This window comes from Octopus bimaculoides, chromosome 20 (genome assembly GCF_046866305.1).
Source record: "Octopus bimaculoides isolate indiv1 chromosome 20, ASM4686630v1, whole genome shotgun sequence".
In the NCBI taxonomy this organism is placed as follows: domain Eukaryota; kingdom Metazoa; phylum Mollusca; class Cephalopoda; order Octopoda; family Octopodidae; genus Octopus; species Octopus bimaculoides.
In genome coordinates, this window is record NC_142947.1 from 14,796,038 (window position 1) to 14,821,644 (window position 25,607).

The 25,607-nt window shown below is 36.2% G+C and overlaps 2 protein-coding genes across 2 annotated transcripts; both read right to left on the reverse strand.

Moving 5' to 3' along the window:
* Positions 1 to 296: 296 nt before the first annotated feature.
* On the reverse strand, positions 297 to 14,164 carry LOC106872152 (UDP-N-acetylglucosamine--dolichyl-phosphate N-acetylglucosaminephosphotransferase). Its single transcript, XM_014919030.3, has 8 exons — positions 13,462 to 14,164; positions 11,127 to 11,247; positions 8,973 to 9,186; positions 6,455 to 6,604; positions 4,900 to 4,984; positions 3,948 to 4,136; positions 3,105 to 3,354; positions 297 to 456 (listed from the first exon to the last, which is right to left on the reverse strand). Exons 1-8 carry the CDS (start codon positions 13,620 to 13,622, stop codon positions 391 to 393), a joined length of 1,236 nt encoding a protein of 411 aa, XP_014774516.1. The 5' UTR covers positions 13,623 to 14,164; the 3' UTR covers positions 297 to 390.
* Positions 14,165 to 18,517: 4,353 nt separating this feature from the next.
* Positions 18,518 to 25,366, reverse strand: LOC106872151 (ubiquitin-like protein NEDD8). Its single transcript, XM_014919029.3, has 5 exons — positions 25,212 to 25,366; positions 25,025 to 25,042; positions 22,250 to 22,279; positions 20,905 to 20,987; positions 18,518 to 18,824 (listed from the first exon to the last, which is right to left on the reverse strand). The coding sequence occupies exons 1-5, from the start codon at positions 25,227 to 25,229 to the stop codon at positions 18,728 to 18,730; spliced, it is 246 nt and encodes an 81-aa protein (XP_014774515.1). The 5' UTR covers positions 25,230 to 25,366; the 3' UTR covers positions 18,518 to 18,727.
* Between the last annotated feature and the right edge of the window lie 241 nt (positions 25,367 to 25,607).

Genomic DNA, 25,607 nt, shown 5'->3' on the forward strand with positions numbered 1-25,607 from the left:
AAGTTATGAGGACATAAGCACATCAACACCAGTTGTCAAACACACACACTCATGCACATATACATATATATATATATACTAAGGCTTCTTTTAGTTTCCATCCACCAAATCCATTCACAAAGCTTTATGGCACAAGGCTATAGTAGAAGACAGTTCCCCAAGCTGCCATGCAGTGGGACTGAACCCAAGACCATGTGGTTGGGAAGCAAACTTCTTACCACACAGCCATGCCTATACTTCTATACATACCTGCATTTTATACACACACACAGAGAAATGAATAACATTACAAAAAGTAAGGTTTTTATTTTTTTGCATTTTTTTAATAAAGACAATATCAATTTATTATTGTTATTATCATCAATCATTTTTGATTTTTGGACTTTCATTTCATACGTCATAGAATATTTTGGCAACTTGGTAACGGATAAAGAATGCAATAAGACTGCAGAAAATCTGAAAAATAAGAAAGCAGTGACCAGATAAGAATATAAAAATTGAACCAATATTATCAACAACAACAATAAGAAGAATGGAATTTCTATGAAGGACTCATTTGTTCTACAATACACTGTCATAGCAATAAGGGCTATTGACACTTTGCCATCTTAGAAAAAAAGGGAATGTCATATATTAGTTAATGAAGTCATAGACATGTAAATAAAACACCAAAATAACAAAAAAAAAGAAAACAAACAGATGGAATGGTCATAGGTGGAATGACTTCAACTCAAAGTCTACTCAATCAGGACTGACTTGATGCTAAACAATAACAATAACAACAAAATGCTAATTTAATAATGAACTTTGGCCCATATAAATAAGCTGGCTTTAGCAGTAATTCAGGTAAAGGGTACAGGTGTTTGTGGAATACTCAGTCAGTTCCATGCTAATTCAATGAGCTGGTAGTTCAGTTGATCAAACCAGTGAAAACACAAGGTCAGAAATTCCTAATCAAGATCCTTCTATTATTCCCAGGTTCATCATCCCATATATGGATAATCCATAAAGACTTTCTCTTTAAGCCCTTTCGCATCTTCCATTCCATAAATACTTTGGCTTTTACCAGATTAGTACCAGTAATGTGATGGTTTCCACTCAGTTAACTAAAAAATACACCAACACCAAAAAAAAACATACAAACAGACAAACAAACAAACAAAAACTATTATTGTTATTGTTGAAGCTGAAGTCTCATCATTATCGACTCTACTGTTCACCTTTCTGAGATTGATAAGATAAGTATCTTGGTTGGAAGCAGGTGAGATTTGGCAACAGGAAGGGCATCCAGTTGTAGAAAATCTGCCTTAATAAACTCTGTCTGATCCATGCCAATGGGTTTACTGTAAACATTTGTATCGTAATCTTAGTTCTACCTACCCTCTAGAGAGCACCTTGTAACATATTTTTTATCTTTTACTTGTTTCAGTCATTACACTGCGGCCATGCTGGGGCATTCCCTCGAAGAGTTTTTAGTTGAGTGAATCAACCCCAGTACTTGTTTGTTTTTTTTAAAGCCTGGTACTTATTCTATCAGTCTCTTTTGTCGAACTGCTAAGTTATGAGGACATAAACACACCAACACCGGTTGTCAAGTGGTGCAGTGGAGGAACAAACACACATACATAGATATAAACATGATGGGTGTCTTTCAGTTTCCGTCTACCAAATCCGTTCTCAGAGCTTGCTCAGCCCAAGGCTATAATAGACGACACTTGTCCAGGTTCCACGCAGTGAGACTGAGCCCAGAACCATGTGGTTGAAAAGCAAGCCTCTTACCACACAGCCACACCCATGAGCATATGAAATAAATAAATAAGTAGTTGAATATTTGTATACAAAGATGTAGTTATTGTTAACTGAAAATCCAAAGGAACTAGAGTAGCTGGGGGTGGGGCGTAGGGGCAGTACTTTTCATTATGTTGTAGGCAATATGTGTTTTTTATGGGGTCCGAGGGCGGCAAATGGAAGGGCCATCCCAGGCAGCACAGACTCTAGCTACACTACTGCCCAGAGGAGGAAATTACAATGCTTCTCATATTAGCAAGCACATGCACAAGAGCCTCTTCTGCCTAGAGTCACACTCAACTATCTTAAAGAAAGAAAGCAAACACTGGATACTGTAGTCCTAGATACACTGTGTTTGAAAACAAAAGTTGTTTGGTCAAAGATGGAATACCTTTGAGCATTGGTTGTTAGATCAGTCCTGGTCTGAAGCAATAACATTAATAAACACGTGGGAGATTAAAATTTTAAGGGAGGTAACTCTGTTGTGCACTCGTGAGAGTGTGTGTGTGTTCTACGGGTTTACATGAATTTTCTAAAAGAATTTTTTAAACTCTTTAGACCGCGGCCATGCTGGGGCACCACTTTGAAGAAGTTTTGGTCGAATGAATTGATTGATCCCAGTATTGTATTTTTTTAAAGCCTAGTACTTATTCTATCGGTTCCTTTTGCCAAACCACAGTGTTACGAGGATGTAAACACAGCAACACCAGCTGTCATACGGTGGTGGGGGACAAACATAGACACAAATACACACACACATGCACATACAGATATATATGATGGGCGTCTTTCAGTTTCCATCTACCAAATCCACTCACAAAGCTTTGGTTGGCCCAAGGCTATAGTAGAAGACACTTGCCCAAGGTGCCACACAGTGGCACTGAACCCAGAACTATGTGGTTGGGAAGTAAGCTTCTTACCACACATACCTGTGCCTATATAAATATTCTTTCCAAAGCCTTTCCTCTATATATATATATATGTATCGTTGCCAGTGCCCCTGGACTGGCTCTTGTGCGGGTGGCACATAAAAGACACCATTTCGAGCGTGGCCGTTTTCGTGCGGGTGACACGTAAAAGCACCCACTACACTCTCTGAGTGGTTGGCGTTAGGAAGGGCATCCAGCTGTAGAAACTCTGCCAAATTAGATTGGAGCCTGGTGTTGCCATCCGGTTTCACCAGTCCTCAGTCAAATCGTCCAACCCATGCTAGCATGGAAAGCGGACGTTAAACGATGATGATGATGATGTATGTATATGCATTTGCGTGTGTGTGTGTGTGTGTGAACGCATGCAAACTGGAGTACTGAACTCACCTGAATGGAGAGGAGAATCAAAACAAGACTTCTTTCATGAAGTGGACCAGTATAAACTAATACTAAGTTTAGCAATGTTAGGTTGTTACATTCTATAACAGTTCCTTTGCTATTTTTGGATTTCATTTCATTTAGTTGGATCAGACGGAAGAGCGACAACACTTTTAACATTATCCAACCAAGCGGTTTGATTTGATTACGTTCACAGTTCATAAGACTTATTCCTACTTTATTGGTTTTAGGATCAAATCTGGAAAAATAGAGAAGAGAAATTAAAAGAAATTACTAATATTAATAATGATGATTTCTTTATTAACCACTAAGAGTTTATATAAAAAAAGCATGATGGACAACACAGGACAAATACAATGTTGGGTTACATGAAAGCTGTGTAAACAATGAAAGACAAAAACATTAATCATCATCATCGTCATTGCTGTTTAATGTCTGCTTTCCAATCTGATCTGGCAAAGTTTCTACAGCTGGATGCCCTTCCTAACGCCAACCACTCCGAGAGTGTAGTGGATGTTTTTACGTGTTGCTGGCATGAGGACCAGTCAGGCGGTTTTGGCAACGGCCACACTCAAAAGGTATTTTTACATGCTACCTGCACGGGAGCCAGTCCGGCAACACTGGCAACGACCATGCTCGAATGTTGTTTTCCATGTGCCACCAGCACATGTGCCGGTAAGGTGACGCTGGCAATGACCACACTCGAATGGTGCTTTTTATGTGCCACCAGCATGGGAACCAATCCATGGCCTTGGCAAGAAGAAGAAGAAGAAGAAGAAGAAGAAGAAAATAATAATAAGTGAATAATCCAAGTCGATGAAGTTCACTTACTTTGGTATTCTGTGTCGTGGACATGGTAAGAAATGGAAAAGCTGTGGGACTGAATAGAGAAAGTTGAACACTTGTGGAATGAAGAAAAGAAGAAGTGTTTTGCTGAAGTGTCCCAGGATAGCAACCACAGCAAACGTCATGCCAGCAAAATAACAAAAAGTGTCACCAACAAACACTTCAGCAGGGTACCTAGAAAAAAGTGCAAAGTTTAAAAATTCTTGGATATGTATCATCATCATCATCATCATCATCGTCATCAACATTTAACATCCATTTTCCATGCTGGCATGGGTTGGACAGCTTGATAGGAACTGCACCAGGTTTCATAGTCTGTTGCAGCTTGATTTCTACAGCTGGATGCCCTCCCCAACAGCTACCACTCCAGAGAGTGTACCGGAGTTTTTTTACATGGGACCAGTACTTTTTAAGTGGCATGACTACCGTTTCAGTCATTAGACTGCAGCCATGCTGGAGCATCACCTTGAAGAATTGTAGTCAAACTTATCGACCCCAGTGCTTATTATTTTTTTGTAAATAGTCTCTTTTGCTGAACCGCTGAGTTATGGGGACATAAACACACTAACACAGGTTGTCAAGCGGTGGTGGAGGACAAACACAGACACAAAGGTATATATATATATACATGACAAGCTTCTTTCAGTTTCCGTCTACCAAATCCTTTCACAAGGCTTTGGTTAGCCTGAGGCTACAGTAGAAGACACTTGCTCAAGGTGCCATGAAGTGGGACCGAACCCAGAACCATGTGGTTGGGAAGCAAGCTTCTTACCACACAGCCACATTGTACCTAAATAAAGGCTTAAGTAAATTGTAAGTTGTATTTATTATAACAAGGACAGTCAACTATAACATTTGCCACAGAACATAAATATTTATTGTAGAAAAAAAGCAAAACAAAACCAAGCAAAAAGATTTTAAAAAAACATTTCCTCACCAATTGTGCCAGAGTAAGACACAACACAAGGCAGTGAATGGCATTAAAAAATAGATGGAAAATTCATGTGTGGCAGGTTGGTTACCTAAAGAAAGAAAGTGAAAGACAATGAGACTGAGATGAAAATTTTATTGAAGAATTATGGTAACTAACCTCTTAGCTAGCAAAAGACAGAAAAAGAGAGAAAGAAAGAGAGGCAGACAGACAGAGAAAGAGTTGGGTTGATACCAATGAGAAAATGATATCACAAAGGGTAAAAACCCACAGTGATTAGTTTTATAATTAAGTGTGGATAGAAACACAAGAGACATCTATGGTTGGGTGATGTCATAATCCAGTATTTGAACTGTTTTGTTGAATGTTTAAGTGAATGAAATAAGGTTATTTTTAAATATGAAAATCATGAAAAACATGATTGTTTTTTTCCAGCTAAGTGATTTTGCTCAAGTCAGTTAACTTATAGTGTTTTTTATTGCATCTGAACAAACTTAATGCTAAGTTGTCAGCTTTGGGGAAAGTTACTGACAAGTTGTGACTTGATTGAGAGTTTTGAGAGTAAACATGAATTATTCCATCATGAATTAGAAAATAAAGTTTCAAGTACTTCCCAAGTGTGAAGGAATATTTTGAAGAAACAAACTGTTAAAAACTTAAAGCAGTTTATAAAAGTTATAAAACAGCTGTTTTCTTCCAGATTTGGACTAATGTTGTTGGTGGTGGTGTTGGTTTTGGTGTCATTGGAGGTGGTGATTATGTTGGTGCCGTTACTACTGGTGTCGGTAATGGTGCTGTTGTTATTATGGTCATCATCATTGATGGAGGCACACTAGCGTATACTGCTCTATAACTTAGAGTGTGCTTCTGTTTCGGATTTATGCTTTACCCACAATATATATATATATATATATATATATATATATATATATATATATTAGCAACAAAGGCAGTATTCATACTGAGAGATCCCCACTTAAACATGGATGTTCTTTTAGAACAAACTATAGTGAGAGCATTTTGCACAAGAGTGGATTTTGCACCAAAAGCCAATATGAGATTTTCTCTCATAGTATCTACCACAGTACCACAGAATAGTTTGCTCTAAAAAAATGTCTGCATGTAAGTGGGGATAAATATTTTATATATATATATATATATATATATATATATATATATATATATATATATATATATATATATATATATGTGTACAGAGAGAGAGAGGGGCACACACACACACAGAGTCAGTGAGCTTTCCAGAATCACTTGCAAGTCATTTATTAATCTGAGGCTGAGACAGAATATACTTGCTCAAGGTGTTGAGAGCAAGTGAGAGTGAATCTAGAAGCATGTGATTGTGAAGCAGACTTCTTAACCACGCACACACACACACACACAAACCTAAGTTCAAATGCACTGCAATCTAATCTCGTGCATTAGAGATAGCGAAATTGTAGTCAATAAAAAAGAGTCAATAATATACAAAAAAATGAAATGATAATTTGATAAATAACACAAGGAAAAAAAAAAATACAGAAACAAAAAAACCTTCACTTACCATGTACTATCTCAATAATGTTGAAAATTAGTACAGATGCAGCAATTATGACAGACTGACCAACTTCTAAACCATTTACTCCAGCCAAAATATTGATGGCATTTGTGCAAAACACAGCAAGCATTCCCATATAAACATAATAAAATATATCTGTAAAATAAAAGTGAATGATATCAAATGATATGGTATTGGAAGTGTGATAAGATAGGATATGGTCAACATTACAATTCTTTGACATAAACGTAAATCATTTGAAACGTGATGGAAAGATAGAAACATCATAAAACAGTATAGCATTGTATTAGTGGCACATCATCATCATCATCATTGTTATTTAATGTATGTTGTCCAAGCTGGTATGGGTTGGATGGTTTGACCAGGGCTGACAAGTTGGAAGGCTGCACCAGGCTCCAATCTGATTTCGCATGGTTTCTATGGCTGGATGCCCTTCCTAACGCCAACCACTCAGAGAGTGTAGTGGGTGCTTTTATGTGCCATTTGTGTAACCTCAGTGTCTTCCACGACTGATTTTACTTGGCTGGAGCACTGCCTTTAGTCGAAAAAAATCGACCCCGCCCCCAGGACTTATTCTTTGTAAGCCTAGTACTTATTCTATCGGTCTTTTTTGCTGAACCACTAAGTTACAGAGATGTAAACACACCAACATCAGTTGTCAAGTGATGGTGGAGGAAAAAAACACAGACACAAACATATATATATGCAAATATATATACATATATGACAGGCTTCTTTCAGTTTCTGTCTACCAAATCCACTCACAAGGCTATAGTAGAAGACACTTGCCCAAAGTGCCATGCAGTGGTACTGAAACCAGAACCATGTGGTTGGTAAGCATGCAACTTACCACACAGCCACTCCTGTGCCTATGTATATATATATATATATATAGATATATTACAGAGATGTACTTGCACAGCAAGTGACCTGATCTGAGATTGTGTGCTGGAACGAAAACATTTGCAGCGTGGAAGGTGTTTATAAGCCATTTAAGAAACACAAAAACCGTTAGATTCACTTCAATATTAAAATTTAATTTGCGAAAATATTTTCGGTGCTTTGAGACCACTACCTGTTCACTGACAAAATTCCGATGCAGCACGGAATTTTGTCAGTGAACAGGTAGCGGTCTCAAAGCAACGAAAATATTTTCGCAAATTAAATTTAAATGTTGAAGTGAATCTAACGGTTTTTGTGTGTTTCTTAAATGGCTTATAAACACCTTCCACGCTGCAAATGTATATGTATATATATATATATATATATATATATATGTATAGATATTTAAACACACACATATATGATTTTTGACATGTAAAAGCACCTACTACACTCTCTGAGTGGTTGGCGTTAGGAAGGGCATCCAGCTGTAGAAACTCTGCCAAATTTAGATTGGAGCCTGGTGTTGCCATCCGGTTTTACCAGTCCTCAGTCAAATCGTCCAACCCATGCTAGCATGGAAAGCGGACGTTAAACGATGATGATGATGATGATGATGATATATATATATATATATATATATATATACATATGTACACACAGTCACATACATGTGTATACATACATAGACTGTGAGTGTGATGTAATCTGATTTTAGTGTCACTTGAAATTTATTATGGATAGGCAACTATAAATATAATTATAATAAATAAACCTGATAATATTCAAGCACACGCACACACAAACTCTTGTTTAATGTCAGTAGTTTCACAAGTATGACAAAACATAGTCAGAGTCACGATATCAGCTTTAGCCTCTTGTACCAGTCACTGAAAAGTTTAAGGTCATTACTAACTGGCTACTGCTTCCTCTCATTTCTCATTTGGCCTACTTCCACATAGCTGAAATGTATGCTTATTGCAGAGTTCAGCCTTCATTGTACTCTAACTCCTCATTTTAGCCATACCTTGTTAACAAATGCTAGCGGCAGAAAAATTTCTTAGGGATGCCTTCTGCAAAAAGAATATATAGTTAAGTGGTAGGTAGCATTGCATCCTTTAAAACCTCCATGCTTCCTGAAATTCACCAACACTACACCTGATATCCACCCTGCTCCATATGTATGCAAACATGTATATTATGACTCGTACACTGTTCACTTTCCTGACTTTTGTACATAATTCTATGTACTATAGAATGCTGTAGAAACTCTGCCAAATCAGATTGGAGCCTGGTGTTGCCATCCAGTTTCACCAGTCCTCAGTCAAATCGTCCAACCCATGCTAGCATGGAAAGCGGACGTTAAATGATGATGATGATGATATAAATGCACCTTTGACGAGTTCTAATGCACTTGAGCACCATACACAATAGTTTCATTATTATTATCTTATTATTATTATTCATACTTAAAGATGCAAAAAAAAAAAAAAAAAAGGCAGTCTCATTGGTGGTTCTGATGACAATCATGATTATGACAAGAGATGACAATGGTTAAAAGAAAATAAAAAATATCTGAAAAGTAGATTTTTCTGAAAGACTTATGAGAAGCTGAACTTACGTAGGTCCAAGTCGAAACCAACAATTTCTCTAAATGGTTTTGGTACAATGATTAGAGTTGCTCCAAAATTAGCAAAATACACCATCAGCAAGGGAAGAGAAGCAATTGTAGGAAGCAAGAGCTTTTGGCGCCACCGAAGATTTAAAACATCATCAGCAAATCCAAGAAAGATCATGCAGCATATGGACAGTAATGCAGCTAGATATTCAATAAACTGCAAAATTAAATAGAGACACAGGTTGATCATTTTTTTTTTTTTTTTTTTACAAGGTAGTCCCAAACAAGGCAAGATGCCACTTAGTGTAAGTGGTTGATATTAGGAAGGGTATCCAGCCATAGAAACCATGCCAGAACAGACAAAGGAGCCTGATGCAGCCTCCAATCTTATCAGCTCCTGTCAAACTGTCCAACCCATGCTAGCATGGAAAAAGGATGATGATAATGTCTTTGTGTGTGTGTGTGTGTGTGTGTATGCATCTCTTATTTTATTGTACTTTAATTAGCTTGACTGGTACCAACTTGCCTTTAGCCTACTTTTGTTTACCTGGATACTATCTCCCCTGCTTGATATTGGATTTTAGGTATCCAGGCCAGTCTGACCACTAATTGTCCAAATCTGTTATATGCTTCTTTGACATATTCTTACCCATTATACATAAATAAATAAATGTATGTATGTAATGTGTGTGTATGCATGTATGTGTGTACATATGTATGTGCCTGTATGTACATACATATATATGGAAGATTGCATGTATGTATGCTTGTGTGTATGAATCTATGTATGTATGTATGTGTGTACAAATGTATATATGTATGTCAGCATATTTGAGTGTATGAATGGATGTATGTTTGTATATGAAGCTAGTGATTCACGCCATCTCTACTCAGAGTTTGTCATCTGATATGATGATCCTTCAGACAACAAAAACATTTCTGCTTGAGGGATCGTACTGAATGAGAAACACTGAATCACAGTATAACGAATTAGCAGCTTTGTACAAATAAATTTTCTCTCCAACACATATTAATTACAAACACACACACACACACACACACATATTTTATCATCATTATCATTTTAAAGTCTACTTTTTCACGCTAACGTCGGTCAGAGGAAACTTATTAACCCTTTAGCATTCAGGTTACTTTGTCAAATGCTCTGCTTATTTATTCACACGGTTTTGAATTATTAATCATGCATTATCTCATAGCTTCAAGGTTTTGATGATGTGATTGTTTATTTTTAGAATGACATTGTAGAGCAGGTGTAAGCAGCTGGATCTGGTCAGTTTGAACATAAAACAGGTAGAATATTTGGGCTGGAAATGGTCAGTTTAAATGCCAAAGAGTTAAGGCAGGTTTTCTATGGCCAATTGCTTTCTGTTAACCACCTTCACCTATATATATAGTATTATAGAGCCAGGGGCAGTATCAAATGAGTTTTTAATTCAGGTCACTTAAAACACATTCATATTATAGAACCAGGGGCAGTATTAGATAAGTTTTAATTCAGGTCACTTAAAACAGGTTCATATTATAGAACCAGGGGCAGTATTAGATAAGTTTTAATTCAGGTCACTTAAAACAGGTTTGTATTATAGAACCAGGGGCAGTCACAAATGAGTTTATACCAAAAGGGCTAACCCTTTAGCATCCAGATTTCTTTGTCAAATGTATTGCTGAGTTATTTAGTGTTTTGAATTAATCAAGCATTATCTTGTTGCTTCATGGTTTTAATGGTGTGTTTATATATTTTTAGAATGACATTGTGGGGTAGGTGTGAGAGGTTGGATCTGGTCAGTTTTAACATAAAACAGGTAGAATATTTGGGCTGGATCATATCTGGTAAGTTCACTGTCGTCAATTTAAAAAAAAATTTTTTTTTAATAAAATAGTTTTTATCTATTAATGGTAAGATACTATGGATATATTTCCTCGGTAAGCTTTCCTCACGGTGAACTTTCTTCATGATGAATTGATGGCAGTAAACTTACCAGTAATCAGGCTGGATATGGCCGGATTAAATGCTAAAGGGTTAAAGACTGCAATATTAATTCAGAGATTATGGGAATGTTCCACACACGCACACACATACACAAATACAAACATATAAAAAAAAGGAAAATCGCTGAACCATATGAATGGACTTACTTTGCTGTGAGGAAATTCATTATTTTCTGTTTTTGTCAGATAGTTGTAGAATGGTACAGGAATGAACAAAAACATGATTATCAGAAATACAGTACCAATGATAACTCCTTGAGATTCAGGACTAAAAAATAATGGGGGAAAAAAAAAAAAAAATAGAAGCAACAAATAACACAAAATATAGAAGCGAAATTTAATATTTATTTGTAAAAACAAACATTTCTTTGAAAAAGCAAAAACAAGGGTGATATAGCTTAAAGTGATATCTTTTATCTTTCATCCTTCAGTTGTTTCAGTCAATGTACTATGGCCCTGCTGGGGCACTACCTTGAAGATTTTGAAAACGCCAAAAGCACGTCTTCAAAATTTTAATTTTCCCCCTCTCCTCCCCTCTGGCAAAGAAAAAAAAAGGGGGTGACGGTAATTAAAATATTGGAAACGTGATTCGTCGTTTAGCTGCCGTTTGTAGCATGTCGAGTTTTGTTTAGATACTACGTCTGCTATTTTAGTAAGAGGGGAAGGGTGTTTATTTATTTATTTATTTATTTGAAAAATTGAAATTTTATAAAATTTTGAAATGCCGATTTTTTTTTTTTTTTTGAAGATTCGGAATCTCCACAGTCGAAAAAGTGAGTTTCTATAGAAAAAACAAAAACAAAACTGAAAGGGGGTACAGTCTATGTCCTTTACCTCCGCCCCCTTCTGGACCAAGAAAACCTCCGGACCGCAGTGGCGTATTGCGAAGTCAGGCTGAACACGCATGCGAGCCATAACAGTTCAGAATTGATCCTGTTATTGAAGAACACAAAAGTACTGCGGAGACTTAATATCTAGAGCACCGGTGAATGCTAGTTCCTGTTACTTCTGCTGATTGTGCTTTATGGTAAAATTTTGGTGTGGAAGGGTGGCGACTGCTAGTATTTACAATAAAAGTGGACACCTCTACTCTTGTGCATCGAATACTGAAGTTAAACGTTTGAGTTAAAATAAAACGATTTGATTCTGAGCAATTATCTTTCGTCACAAGCAGAACCACGAGGTTATAAATAGACGATACAAATAAATTGATATTCAATTAGTCTGGTGTTTTCTTTCTCTCACTGTCTAGGTTTATTTATGCTTGTTAACCTATGGGTGTCGATATCGATAAATAATGAAGAGTCCCAGAAAATTGATCATAATCAGTATCGGCTAAAATCAAATAGTTAACATAAAGTTCGAATGGCGGAGGTAAAGAATTCGTACACCACCCGTTTTGGGCGTAACAAAAACCCTAACCCTAACCCTAATTATAACCCTAAACACCAGGTGTACGTATTCTTTACTTTCGCCGCCAGTTCGAATGTTATTGATGTTGCTGAACTTCAGGATAGCTCTGATCGAGCAGACTTTTAGTCATTGGCGCCCCTGCCGTGACCATCTCGTCGTTTTGTTTATAGAAGACTACATTATCAAATGTGTCTTTGCCTATTTTAAGATATCATAGAGTGATTTGAGGGAGATTTAGCTGCTATTTCTAGCAGGTCGAGCAACCATGTGGAGACACTGTTCGTTGGGTGTGGTGAATTGTTAAGGACAAACAGGGTCGAATACAATTATGTTCCGCTCCAACAATTCACCTGGTAACGAAGTAAAAAAAAAAAAAGTCAACATATTTGCAGAGAGCAGTAAAAATATGTCATGCCTGAATCGATTTGATAAATTATCGGCGATCTTTAAATATCATCAAATTATCTTGGGTAACTGTTACGCTGCGAAAATTCGTAACAGTTCTTCTGCTTTGTATATTTGTGTGCGCGCATGTATGCATGTTTGTATGTATATATGGTGTGAGAGTTTGCAAGAAGTTATTTATTTAACCTTTAAAACCAACATAAAAAAAAGAGCATCTGATAATAAGTAGCATTCGTTACTGTAATACAGTGAGAGATAATGTATTAAAACGTTTTAAAGGCATAAAAAGGATTTAGATATTATAATAGAATATTAGATTTAGCTGATGCAATGTACACGAAGAGCATTAGCGACAACAGTTAAAAGGAAACGTCTACAAACGAGAAGCCAGGTGGCAAATTAGACAACATAATAATAACAACAAACACATCATCACATGTTCGTTCAAAAACGTTAATTTAATAAAGGTGTGGGTTGATTCTCTTATATATTTTATATTTTTTGTGCCCCCCGAAACTTGACCGGTACTTATAGTTTCTTTCTCTTGTGATATGCCAACTATTTACGCATTTGAAAACAATAAATAACAACATTTAGATACGAATCTCATTTTAAGACATACCGGCTTGTTTATTATTATTTTAACAACAGAAATTGAACTTACATTTTTTTGGTTTGCCTCTTACTAAGATCCATGCCAAATAAATGGGCGTTTATAAACATAGATTTACATTTCAAGAGAATTTTGTGTGTGACAAATATCCCAACAATTGAAAAGAGTAAATTAACAGCGAGAGGAAACATCGACGACACACCGGCCTCCATTTTGACTGATGTGTAACGAATATAATGAAACTCTATCGGAAGCCTGCCTCTCTGAGTATAAAATCGAGATTTATGGGTAGTGGGTTAAGGTATTCTGTAATCTATTACATTATTATTAACTTGCATTTTTAAGGACTCTATATCGCAGCTGTATAAGACATCATACTATTATGTATTAGAAGTATTTAAATTTGCTCTCCCTTGGATTCAAGAGTTCAAATTTCACTTAGGGTCGATAAACTTAAATAAACGTCAACATATGGCATCGACAGCACGCGAAGTACTTAGCGGCATTTCGCCGGCCTTCACGTTCAAATTCCGCCGAAGTCGACATATATATATATATAAATCCTCATTTACACCCCACAACGGATTTGTAATTTGTATCTAAATTTATTGTTGCAATACATTGACCGAAAGTTAGTATTTATTTCTAGCATTGGAAATTGGTGTTTGGAGTAATTAAAGAAGTTAAAAATTATTGTAGAAAGAATTTAAAATATCTTTCGCTTCTTAAGACAACCTGTTTTAGTTAAACAAGTAGCATTTATCTCCCTTACATGAAAGCAACTTGTATTTCTAGCTAGAAATAACAGCCAAACCAAACTCAAATTACACACTAAAGAAAAGAAAAGCTGTACTTTTGAACATAGGTCAGGTCTGTTCAGTTAGGGTTTACATGAAGGTACGTGAAGAGGTAATAAGGACGGAGTTATGTGGTAAAACAACGACTTCGAAAGATAATTCAAAAGCTATTTGTGAGATGTTTGGAATCAGAATTGAATTGTAATAGTTTTCTATTTCAGCCGAAAAGCGAATTTTATTGCGAGTCCTATACATTCACAGTTGAAAAACTAAAGGATTTATTTTAAAATAACTCTCACTAACTTTCTCCGTAAAACAAATGTTTTTACATTAGTCCCTATGAAGAGGTTATTGCTAGGACCCTAGTCAGCTCTGATGAGACATTCAAGCCATGATTATCCGAGTTAGTGGGGTGCAGCTTCTTTCTCAGAAATATATGTCCTCCGGTCAACATTATTCAGTGTCTCTTTTTAAAGGCGATAGCGTGCATTTTAAGGGTTATTTGCTTGCTATTTCTAGCTGTTCGAACACCCATACAGTTTCCTTCATTAGCTTAGCCTCTATGTGGTTGTTCGATCAGCTAGAAATAGTAGCCAAATCCCCACCATCACTACCAAATCATACCCCACTGTCTTAAGAAAAAATAAGCATAGACACATTGAATAATGCAGTTAATATAGCTTAACAGCATTCCAAAAGCAGGATGGCTATAGCTGGAATAGCCTTTATCTTTTAGAAGGTAGAGCAGTGCCAATGCTCCTTATCAGAACCATTGGAACTTATAAAAGAGGAAAGAGAGAAAGTTAGCCTCAAACCAGATTTCTGGCCAAAAAGCTTGCGACAAGGAACCCTGTTAAAATCACCCTCAGACGAGGTGTTGATGTTAAATCAGGGAATAGATTAAATCTTCTACATATATAGGACACACAGGGATTTGAACTCAGACACTGAATAATTAATATTTCAATAGACTGGGATATATAATAAATGAATATTTCGTTCGCAGACCTCTGCATATCTCATGAGATGATGAATCACCAGCGAGAACCTTCCCCTTCAAGGCACAGGCCTTGGCAAGAATCTTTATGGAAAACCATCTACTGCTTATGAATGCAGGTCTCCCTTCTCTACACCACAAATATTTGTGGCACAGAAAAAAGGAAAGAGGCAGTACAGCTTGGTACCTTTGTGGTTGCAGATATCATTGCCAGAAATATGGAGCTTGAAAGCATACTGTAAGGCATCCTGTCCGATGCGCTTAAGTTCCGCCATTCTGGAATGATGTTCTATTTATTCACGTCAAAAAAGGTTCAGTAAAGTTAACCTCGGAGAAATTTGAAGTCAGAGCGCTGGAACAAATACCCTAAAGAATTTTATTTGACGTCGTAAAGACTGTCAGTCTGCTGCCATGAATATTTGTGACGTTCGCGTAAATCTATAATTCTACAGACCTGGACAGGTAGTAAGGAGCCCTTTCAATCATTAGTTGTCACTGTTTAGCCCTAGGTCAGCTCTTATTGAGTAAACCTTTCAGCCACGAATATCCTGTCTGTATATTACCATCCAATGTGGAGGTCGGCGAGCTGGCAGAATCATTAGCAACGCGCAAAATGCTTCGCAGCATTTCGTCCGTCTTCACGCTTTGAGTTCAAATTCCGTCGGAGTTGACAAAATAAGTATCAATTAAACACTGGGGTCGATTTAATCGACTTAGCCCCTCCCCAAAGCTGCTGACCATGTGCCAAAATTTGAAACCAATTATTATCATTCAATGTGTCTTTCTCTTAAGGCAGAAATATGCGCCATTTGAAGAAGATTTAACTCTTATCTACAGTAAGTCAAGCGACTACAGACTCCGAAGTTCCATGAAAAAATGCACCAGTAATTCTTTTTTATTTTGTTTCAGTCATTTGACTGCAAGCACGCTGGAGCATCGCCTTTAGTCGAAAACATCGACCAAATGACTTATTCTTTGTAAGCCTAGTAGTTATTCTATCGGTCTCTTTTGCCGAACCGCTAGATAACGAGGAAGTAAACACACCAGCATCGCTTGTCAAGTGATGGTATGTGGAAAAAACAGACACACACAAATATATACAGTGAAATCCATGAAGTTGTGGTATGCCAATGTTACAAAAAAATAATAAATAAATAAAATATGAAGCTAAGGGAAATAACTCAAGCTGGGCAAATTAGGCGATGAAGCGAACGAATGATAGATATATATACAATTTTGTTCAATGAACTGAAATTTGCATCTTAATTGGAGAAGAAAAAAAAAGTAGGAATTGTTTGCGAGTCTAAAAATAACAAAAACAAAAAAAAAATTTAAGGCACAAATGTTGGGGTGATAATAATTTCAAGAAATCAATTAATTTCACCAAAAATTTACATTTTATGCTCAAAGTGAAGTGACAATTTGGTATTATCAGACCTCATCAATAGTCATAGATTTTTTTTTATAAGGAAAAGAGTCAATAACATTTTTGGCCAGTAGTAATTTGCATAATAACAAACCAAGCTAAGGGAAATGAATCAAACAAGTCTTTAACTTCAATGTCCACTTTTCCATGTTTGCATTTGTTGAAGCAAATTTTCTATGGTTGGATGCCCTTCTTGTCATCAACTCTTACCTGTTTCCAAGTATGGTAATATTTTCTCAACATACTTGTTGTAGCTCTGTGTGTTTGGAGTTCTTTATTTATCATCCTTCAAGAGTCAGTAAAGAAGCAATTAAATACTATGGCAGCGAGTGGGTGGATTGACCCTTTTCTCTTATACTTGGCTCAGCTGCACTGTAAAAATCATGGGGGAATCATTCAGTGTCTCTTTCTGAGATACAGAGGATATGATTTTTGAGGGATCCAACAGATATGATTTGAGGGAAATTTGGCTGCTATTTCTAGTAGGTAAGTCAACCGACTATGTCAGAGCTGGCCAACCTGAGGCCCGCAGGCATTCTTGCAGCCCTCTTGATACTTTCTTGAAATGGGTTTATTAACCCGTGGTAGAGGGAGACCCAGGAAGGCATGGGATTAGGTGGTGAAGCATGACCTTCGAACGTTGGGCCTCACAGAGACAATGACAAAAGACCAAGACCTCTGGAGATATGCTGTGACTGAGAAGACCTGGCAAATAAAGTGAGATCACAGTTGTAGCCTACAGTGTCACATAACTAGCCCACTCAGAAACACACCTTTGGATTGTAGGGCGACAAACCACAATCAAATGGAAATTGTAGTTGTGACTGATGCAAGCACTGCCTGTCAGGTTCCCCATGCCGATGGCATGTAAAAAACACCATCTGAACATGGCCGATGCCAGTGTCGCCTTGACTGGCTCCCGTGCCGATGGCACGTAAAAAGCACCATCCAAACGTCGATGCCAGCCCCCTCTGTGCCAGTGCCACATAAAAAGCACCCACTACACTCTTGGAGTGGTTGGCGTTAGGAAGGGCATCCAGCTGTAGAAACACTGCCAGATCAGATTGGAGCCTGCTGCAGCCTCCTGGCTTCCCAGACTCCAGTTGAACCGTCCAACCCATGCCAGCATGGAAAACAGACGTTAAGCAATGATGATGATTTTAGAAATTTTATCAAAACTTATGGACCCTTTATGGACTATTGTATTCTGGTGGACCCTCTTAGCCATTTGATGTTTAAAAACTAATTCTATAGATACTTCTTTCAAAATTCTTATTTTGTTTGAACTCTGTAAAATCTTAAGAGAAAGAAACTGAGTTATTTGTTGCAAGAAAGCAAAATTTTTTCCATCAACTCTTAAAATACTACCATGGATCCCCAAATTACTATTTTGCTTGATGAACCCCTGACCAAAAAAAAAATCTTATGAGGACCCTGGATGAGAACTACTAGTTAAGAAGCTCTTCAAAATGTTTCCTCCATCTCTCCAGCTGTTCTTGCTGGTTTGTAAGAATGTTTCTATCCTTGTCTTCAACTGAAAAGGAAGTGGGTCACCGATTCCTGAGGATCTCTTGATGATAATGATGTAGAATTCTTTCAGATTTCTCTAGACCAAACACTTCTACCTCTTGAGCAAGACTCAACATAGTTTCTCTTGTTCTGCTTTACACTCCATAACACAGCCTGGTTGACTTCAATGTACTCTCTGTGTGTCTCTGCACTGCTTGGGTTCAGCTTCCTTCTTACCAAAGATCAAGACAGATGGATATGTCTTGCTGATGTTCTATGCTCCACAGGAACCAAAGGAATTCATGTGAAATAAATGTAGTCAATGCAGAATACCAAATGAATATTTTAGATGGTGAATAATGAAACCAAACCAAAATGTTCATTAATTTACTTTTATTTGTTAGCTAAGAAGTCATAAAGCAAAATACCCTAAATTTTTCTGATTTGTTTTTTTTTTTCAAGTTTTATACAAAAAAAAAAAAAAGACATTGGGAGGGAGGACAAGAAAACATGATGAAACCATGGACAGGAATTGTCCATTATTTCATCAAATATTATCAGTCCATTAATAAGAATGCATTTTGTTAATCAAATTAATGTATGGCGACCACCTCTTAATGCCAATACCAAATGGAGAACTGATCCACCAGCCACCTTGTAATCTAATGCAGTTTTTTCATCATTCCTGTAATTAAAAAAATAAAGAAAGAAAATAAAGAATCAGATTAAGTAAGCACAATTTATTAATCTAATCTTTCATCCATCCATCATGTTTTTTTTTTTATATCTGGTATTGCTCTTTATGTGGAGGTGCAATGGCCCAGTGGTTAGGGCAGTGGACTCGCGGTCATAGGATCACGATTTCGATTCCCAGACCGGGTGTTGTGAGTGTTTATTGAGCGAAAACACCTAAAGCTCCACGAGGCTCCGGCAGGGGATGGTGGCGAACCCTGCTGTACTCTTTCACCACAACTTTCTCTCACTCTTACTTCCTGTTTCTGTTGTGCCTGTGATTCAAAAGGGTCAGCCTTGTCACACTGTGTCACGCTGAATATCCCCGAGAACTACGTTAAGGGCACACGTGTCTGTGGAGTGCTCAGCCACTTGCACGTTAATTTCACGAGCAGGATGTTCCATTGATCGGATCAACTGGAACCCTTGACTTCGTAAGAGACGGAGTGCCAACATTGCTTTTAATAATCTCCTGATGAGCCCTGATAAAAGTAAATCTTAATCACAATCATTCCACAGTTTATTCTATTTTCAGACAGTATCTACAACTATGTTATTCAATGTGTCTTTTTCTTTTTTAAGAGAGTCGGGCATGATTTGAGGGAGATTTTCTTACAAGTCAAATTGTTTGTAGAGCTGGATGTCCAAAACCAATACTTCTTAATTACAACAAGAAAACCAATGCTGACAAAATTATTATGTACTTTGCACACAAGCTAGAAAACTTACTACATGCAGTAAAATGTCAAATTTATGACCTTAACATCTACTAGCAGTAGTATTCGACTTTGCTTGAGTTTATTAATCATCATCATCCTTAAATAAATACAATCACAAGAATTAATTATTATCATCATCATTTAGTGTCTGTTTTCCATGCTGGCACAGATTAGATGGTTTGACTAGGACTGGTAAGCCAGGGAGCTGTAGCAGGCTCCAATCTGATTTGACATGGTTTCTATGGCTGGATGCCATTCCTAAAGCCAACCACTCCAAGAGTGCAATGGATGCCTTTTACATGTCACATATAAATTGCTTTAAAAGGGTACTGACAATCTTCAGATGAATGGTTCAAGGTAAGTGCCATAAAAATGTGCAATATATATATTGCACATTATACATAACCTAAAAGTCATAAAGCCTAAGAGCTTCCCCTTTTTTCAACTATCTTGGTCCAAAACTGTGGCCAACAACTTGGAACATATATACCGTGTTTGATGACACAAGACACATTTTTTTTTTCAAAAAAGTTGCAAAAGATAAATTCACCCTATATATGCAAGAGTGCTTCAAGTTTTAGATCAGTGATTCTCAAATGGGATCCCTGATATTATTTTAGGGGTTAATGGAAAAAATTTTGCTTCAGATGTATCTATTGCAAAAAAACAACTTGGTTTACACGTTTCGACAGGTTTCCAGTTACTGGAAACATGTTGTCTTAGTGAGTGCCATAACAAACCTACACCAAGCAAATGGGTGAAAAACAAAATAAGAATTTTTGAAAGAAGTGTCTATAAGACTTGTTTTTAAACATCAAATGGTTATGGGGATCCACCAGAGTAAGATAGTAATCAAAGGGGTCCACAGGTAAAAAAAATGGTTGAGAATCACTGTGTTACATATTTTAACCCTTTAGCATTTAAACTGGCCATATCCAGCCCAAATATTCTATCTGCTTTGTGTTCAGACTGGCCAGATCATACCTCTCACATCTCCCTCACAATGTCATTCTAAAACTAACCACGAAAAATACAAAAGAACATGAATAAGTAAGCATTACATTTGACAGAATAATCCGAATGCTAAGGGGTTAATACACGAAAAACTTATTTTCCTGACGATGCCCGGCTGAAATTGAAGTGCTGTCTAATATGCCATAAAATATGGTACATACATACATTACATTACATACACATTCACTTTTATATATCAAGATTTACTGAGAAACATCAACACTAGTTTTCTGTGAATAGTTGCATTCATATCCTAAAAAACAGGATAGTAAACATAAATTAAGAAGAAAGTAATATTACATCTGTTTGCCGCTGAAAATAAGCCGTTGTTGGGGTGGGGGAATGCCTTCTTTTTCTTCAACTCGTTCTTTTATTCTTTCAACCTGGAAAAATACAAGAATTATACAAATAAATATCTTTTTTTTAAAAATACATTCTGCAATACTATATATCAATGGTTTCTTACATTAGCACAAGGGTAGAAATTTGTAATGGTAGGGGTATAGAAGACCGAGTTAACTGCAGTATATGACTTGTGTTTATTTTTACCAACTACAAAGAAGGTGTTAAAATCAAAGTCCATGTCTGTTGTACTCGAGCTCTAAATCTAGAGGGAAGAAATTCAACACTTGACCCTTAAGCATTTAAACCAGCCATATCTGGTTCAAATATTCTATTTGTTTTATGTTGAAGCTAGCCAGATCCAGCCTCTCACGCCCACCCTACAATTTTAATCTAAAAAACAATTACATCCTCAAACTCTCAAAGCTACAAAATATATAATTAATTTTTAGAAATACAAATGAATAAACATTTGACAGTAATCTGATTGCTAAAAGGGCCAAGGCAGTACAGTACTTGACTGTATCTTCCAGAAAGAAACAGAATAATAATGCCTTTCTCATGAGGAACTTAAAAAGCACACCAATAGCTCTAGTTCAGAGATGTGTGATAGAGAGATGGAGAAAAGATGTGCCCAGTATTTGTTGGTTCCCTCTAAAGCTATTCACTAATCTTTACTCTCAGCTAGAAATAACCCAGTGAAGCTCTTCATATTAAAGCCATGTCTTATAGAAAGAATTACATCCACATGTAAGTTTCTAAAAACATCCTGCAATATAGATTTATCCAACCAATACTAATGTTCAATGAAAATGAAAGTTAATTTAATGATGATTTTGCAAGTCCTCAAGAAAAGTGCAAACTTTCAAAAAAAAAAAAAAAAAAAAAAAAAACTATGAAATTTATGTATACTGGAACTACTGTATCTTGTCTTTTTTCTTGTTTCAGTCACTGAACTGTAGCCATGCTGGGGCACTGCTTTGAAGGGTTTAGTGAAACATATCAACCCCAGTACTTATTCTATCAGTCTCCTTTGCTGAACCACTAAAATACAGTAATGTAAACAAACCAACACTGGTTGTCAAGCAGCAGTGGGGGATACATACACACACATCTTCATTCAGTTTCTGTCTACCAAATCCCTGCACATGGCTTTGGACAGTCTAGTGCTATAATAGAAGACACTTGCGTGAGGTGTCATGCAGTGGGACTGAATCCGAAACCATGTGGTTGGGAAGCAAGTTTCTTACCACACAACCACACTTGATATATTTAAAAGGGAACACAAATTTCTTTTTCTTACCTTATCTGTTGGTTCAATATCAATTTCAATCTAAGAAAAAATTAAAATGAGAGACAAAAAATTTAATGCTTGGAATTAAAGATTTTATCTTTAACGTAGACAAATTTACCACTCTTTAGAGAAAAGAAACAAAAAATAAATCCCACCACAATTTCATGCAATAAAAATTTAGCTCAAAACAAAACAGATCAAAAAAGTGAACTAAGATCTGCTAAATGGACTGGATAGACTTGAAAGCACTGGATGACACAGACGAGATTATACACAACAAATATTGTGGAAGATTGATAAACCTGTTAGTATCATCATTTTAATGTCCACTTTTCCATGCTCACATGAGATGGACAAAATTTGCTGAGGCAGATTTTCTACAGTTGTATAGCTTCCCTGATGCCGACCCTCACCCATTTCCAACCAAGATAATATTTCCCATGACCAGACATGTTTTCATGGAAGATAGGAAATGATGGTCACTGTTTGCATGATAGTGACACTTAATAATGCAATATGCAACCTCTAATCTATTGTATTGTTATACCGACAGTTATAATTAACGATTCAGATTACAACATATCTTCAATAAAATATATGTATATAAAAGCATAATCTTAAAGATAACAATATGAGTGGAGGCCATTTAAAAGCTCATGGAAAGCTGACAAAATCCGAGGAAAGAGGGGGTATAATTGACATTAAGCCGACATATATAAACTTCACTTTAAACAAATCTTTTTTTTTTTAACTAGATTCCTATAAACTTACTAACTCACTACAGGCTGAAACAAACCTGAACGAGATTAAAACTTTTGAGTATGTATGTATGTATATATATGTAAATTTAATTTTACGTTCTGGTGTTTGCTGAATTTTCTTGAGAACAATCTTTTCTTAGTGGTCAGACCGTAGGTGGTCTTCTAGCAAAAGGGATGTCCACTTAGTGGTCATCCCTCTTATATGTATATAATACATATACACACATATATATTTCGACAATCAATCTGATGTTTGTTTTCAATGCAAAACAAAAAAATGCTAGTTGAAAACACTCGTGCATCACCCTTACAGTCTAACAAATATCGTATGAAAAATCAAAAGTTATCGTTGAAGTTGTTTCGAGATAGATATCCCATACTTTCATAGGGAAGGAAAAGGGCTGTACCCACCGCCTTAAGTATTCCTATATTTCATACAACGCTAATCGCGGCCTCATTTCCCCAATCCTTTCCTTTATGATATCTACAGAATCGAGTAGATTCTTAAATTTTAATAGTGTTCTAACTACGGGAAAAAAAGGTCACACACCTTGCGTTTCCAAATGAACGAAATATATAATTTCCATAACCACTAAAATATAAATTAAATTCTCACATGTAAATCTGCTTTTCAGATGTGTTAGTTATGTATATTCAAAACCTTAAAAGAATTACCATTGATTTTATTCGATTAGGCAAATATTGAATTAACTACTGCAATATATTACTAGTTCTCATTTTATCGAACCTGGGAGATGGAATTCAAAACCGATCGATGTGGGATTCGAACCAGAAAGTCCTTTCTAAAAGTTAACGAATACGTAAGTAAACAATGACCCTCTGTACAAAACGGAAATGATCTCATAGAAACAATATGTTGAACTCACAGAATGTCTACAAAAATTCTATACTATGCGGTTTTATTGTTTATAAAATGGTAATTAAATCAGCTTAATTTGTCTTAATAATCACAGGCTCCCTCGATGGCTGATAAAGTATTATTTACAGTACACGTGTATGATCCACGAATATCTACAAAAATTCTAAGGAGTGTCCTTTTGTCTAATATACCATAAAGGGGAGTTTTCGGAATAGCTGCCCTATTCACGTTGGAAATTTTCCAATTTCTTTTTTGTATCACACATTTCAAAACAATAGACCAGAGGAAAACGGGGAAATTCCAACGTATTTGGAAAGACAGCTATTCCGGCGAATCCACCCCATAAAACTAATCAATTCACTCTGATTAATCTTAGTATTCATTTACGCAAATTGATTTATTTATACATTGAGTGAATGTCGTGTAGATGTGATCCCTTTTACGCTTTGTAGCGGAGGTGGCTGTTTACGAATAAATTCGACAACTGTACCGAATCCTGATATGAAATAAGGAAATGCTTGATGATAATCCAGCGCATCACTATTTCAGCCATTTTCACTTATCTCTCTCTCTCTCATACATCTTATACACATGCGAGGGCAACAAAGGAGCTTTCATCAAGGTCTCTCGAACCGCTAGAAATAGTAGCCAACTTTCCATCTCATAAATAAAGAGAAGAAGAAGAAGAAAAAAAAGGAATACGAGCCGGTTAACTAATGACGAAGGCGGTACAGAAAGCACCCATCCGAAATAATTACAATACAGTAATATTTAGTTTCCTTTCAATTCGGAATCCAATTACGACCACTGTGGCTTTCGTCATTTTGTCATAGGGTGGGGTCGGCAAAATAAGTCCCAGCAGTATCTTGGTGTTGATTCAGTTATATAGATAGATATTCCACAAATAAAAAATTCACAATAGTAAATAAGTCAAATGAAATGTACATACACCGAGAGAGAGAGAGAGAGAGAGAGAGAGGAAGGGAGAGAGTATGATAGAGAGACAGAGAGACTAAATGTCAAGAATGAATATATTTTTTTATAGAATAAACATAAAGACATGATACAAAACACACCCAAAAGGTATTTGCAATATAAAGATATTTCAAAAGGAGAATATTCTTTAAAATAAAAGATATTTACCTCTTTGCCAGTGAGGGTCTGAAATAAACAAAACGAAGATGCTGTTGTTTTATTTTCAAACAAGGACGTAACAGACAAGTATATTAAAGGTACTTATAAAAGATTAACGTGTTTTAAAGGAATAATAATAATAATAGCAGAAAATATCCATATATATATTATGTATTATGTATAATTAAATAATTACCTTTACTTTGATGAGCATTTTTAATGTTTGAGATCACTCCGTACAGTTTCCTGTAGTCTCGCACTGAATATTTTTACGCAGTCTCTCTCATATATATATATATATATATATGAGTGTGTATGTGTGTATGAGTGATTAAATGCACATTTATATGCAATGAAAGATAAAGCGATGAAAAAAATGTTTTGTGTCTTGTAAAAATTTTAGGTTCGTTTAAATTACTGTCTGACAAAATAAAAAAAACAGCTACTGATTTTATTTTTTTTGCTAATAATTTATAGTAATATCTATGCCATTGAGTGCAGCGAACACGTACATATATCTTACTTGGTCACCGGCTTCACGGGTTTAGTCGACATTATCAACTCTAGTGCCTATATGGTCGATGCCTATGTG

What these genes read in the sequence shown, in the direction of transcription:
- LOC106872152 (XM_014919030.3), bottom strand. Translation starts at nt 13,622, where the DNA reads ATGGAGGCCGGTGTGTCGTCGATGTTTCCTCTCGCTGTTAATTTACTC. An exon ending in AAGAGGCAAACCAAAAAAAT is followed by an intron (nt 11,248 to 13,461) that starts GTAAGTTCAATT and finishes ATTATTTTTTAG; the next exon opens with TCCTGAATCTCAAGGAGTTA. An exon ending in ATGAATTTCCTCACAGCAAA is followed by an intron (nt 9,187 to 11,126) that starts GTAAGTCCATTC and finishes TTAATTTTGCAG; the next exon opens with TTTATTGAATATCTAGCTGC.
- LOC106872151 (XM_014919029.3), bottom strand. An exon ending in ATATTGAACCAACAGATAAG is followed by an intron (nt 20,988 to 22,249) that starts GTAAGAAAAAGA and finishes GTATTTTTCCAG; the next exon opens with GTTGAAAGAATAAAAGAACG. An exon ending in ATTTTCAGCGGCAAACAGAT is followed by an intron (nt 18,825 to 20,904) that starts GTAATATTACTT and finishes TTTTAATTACAG; the next exon opens with GAATGATGAAAAAACTGCAT.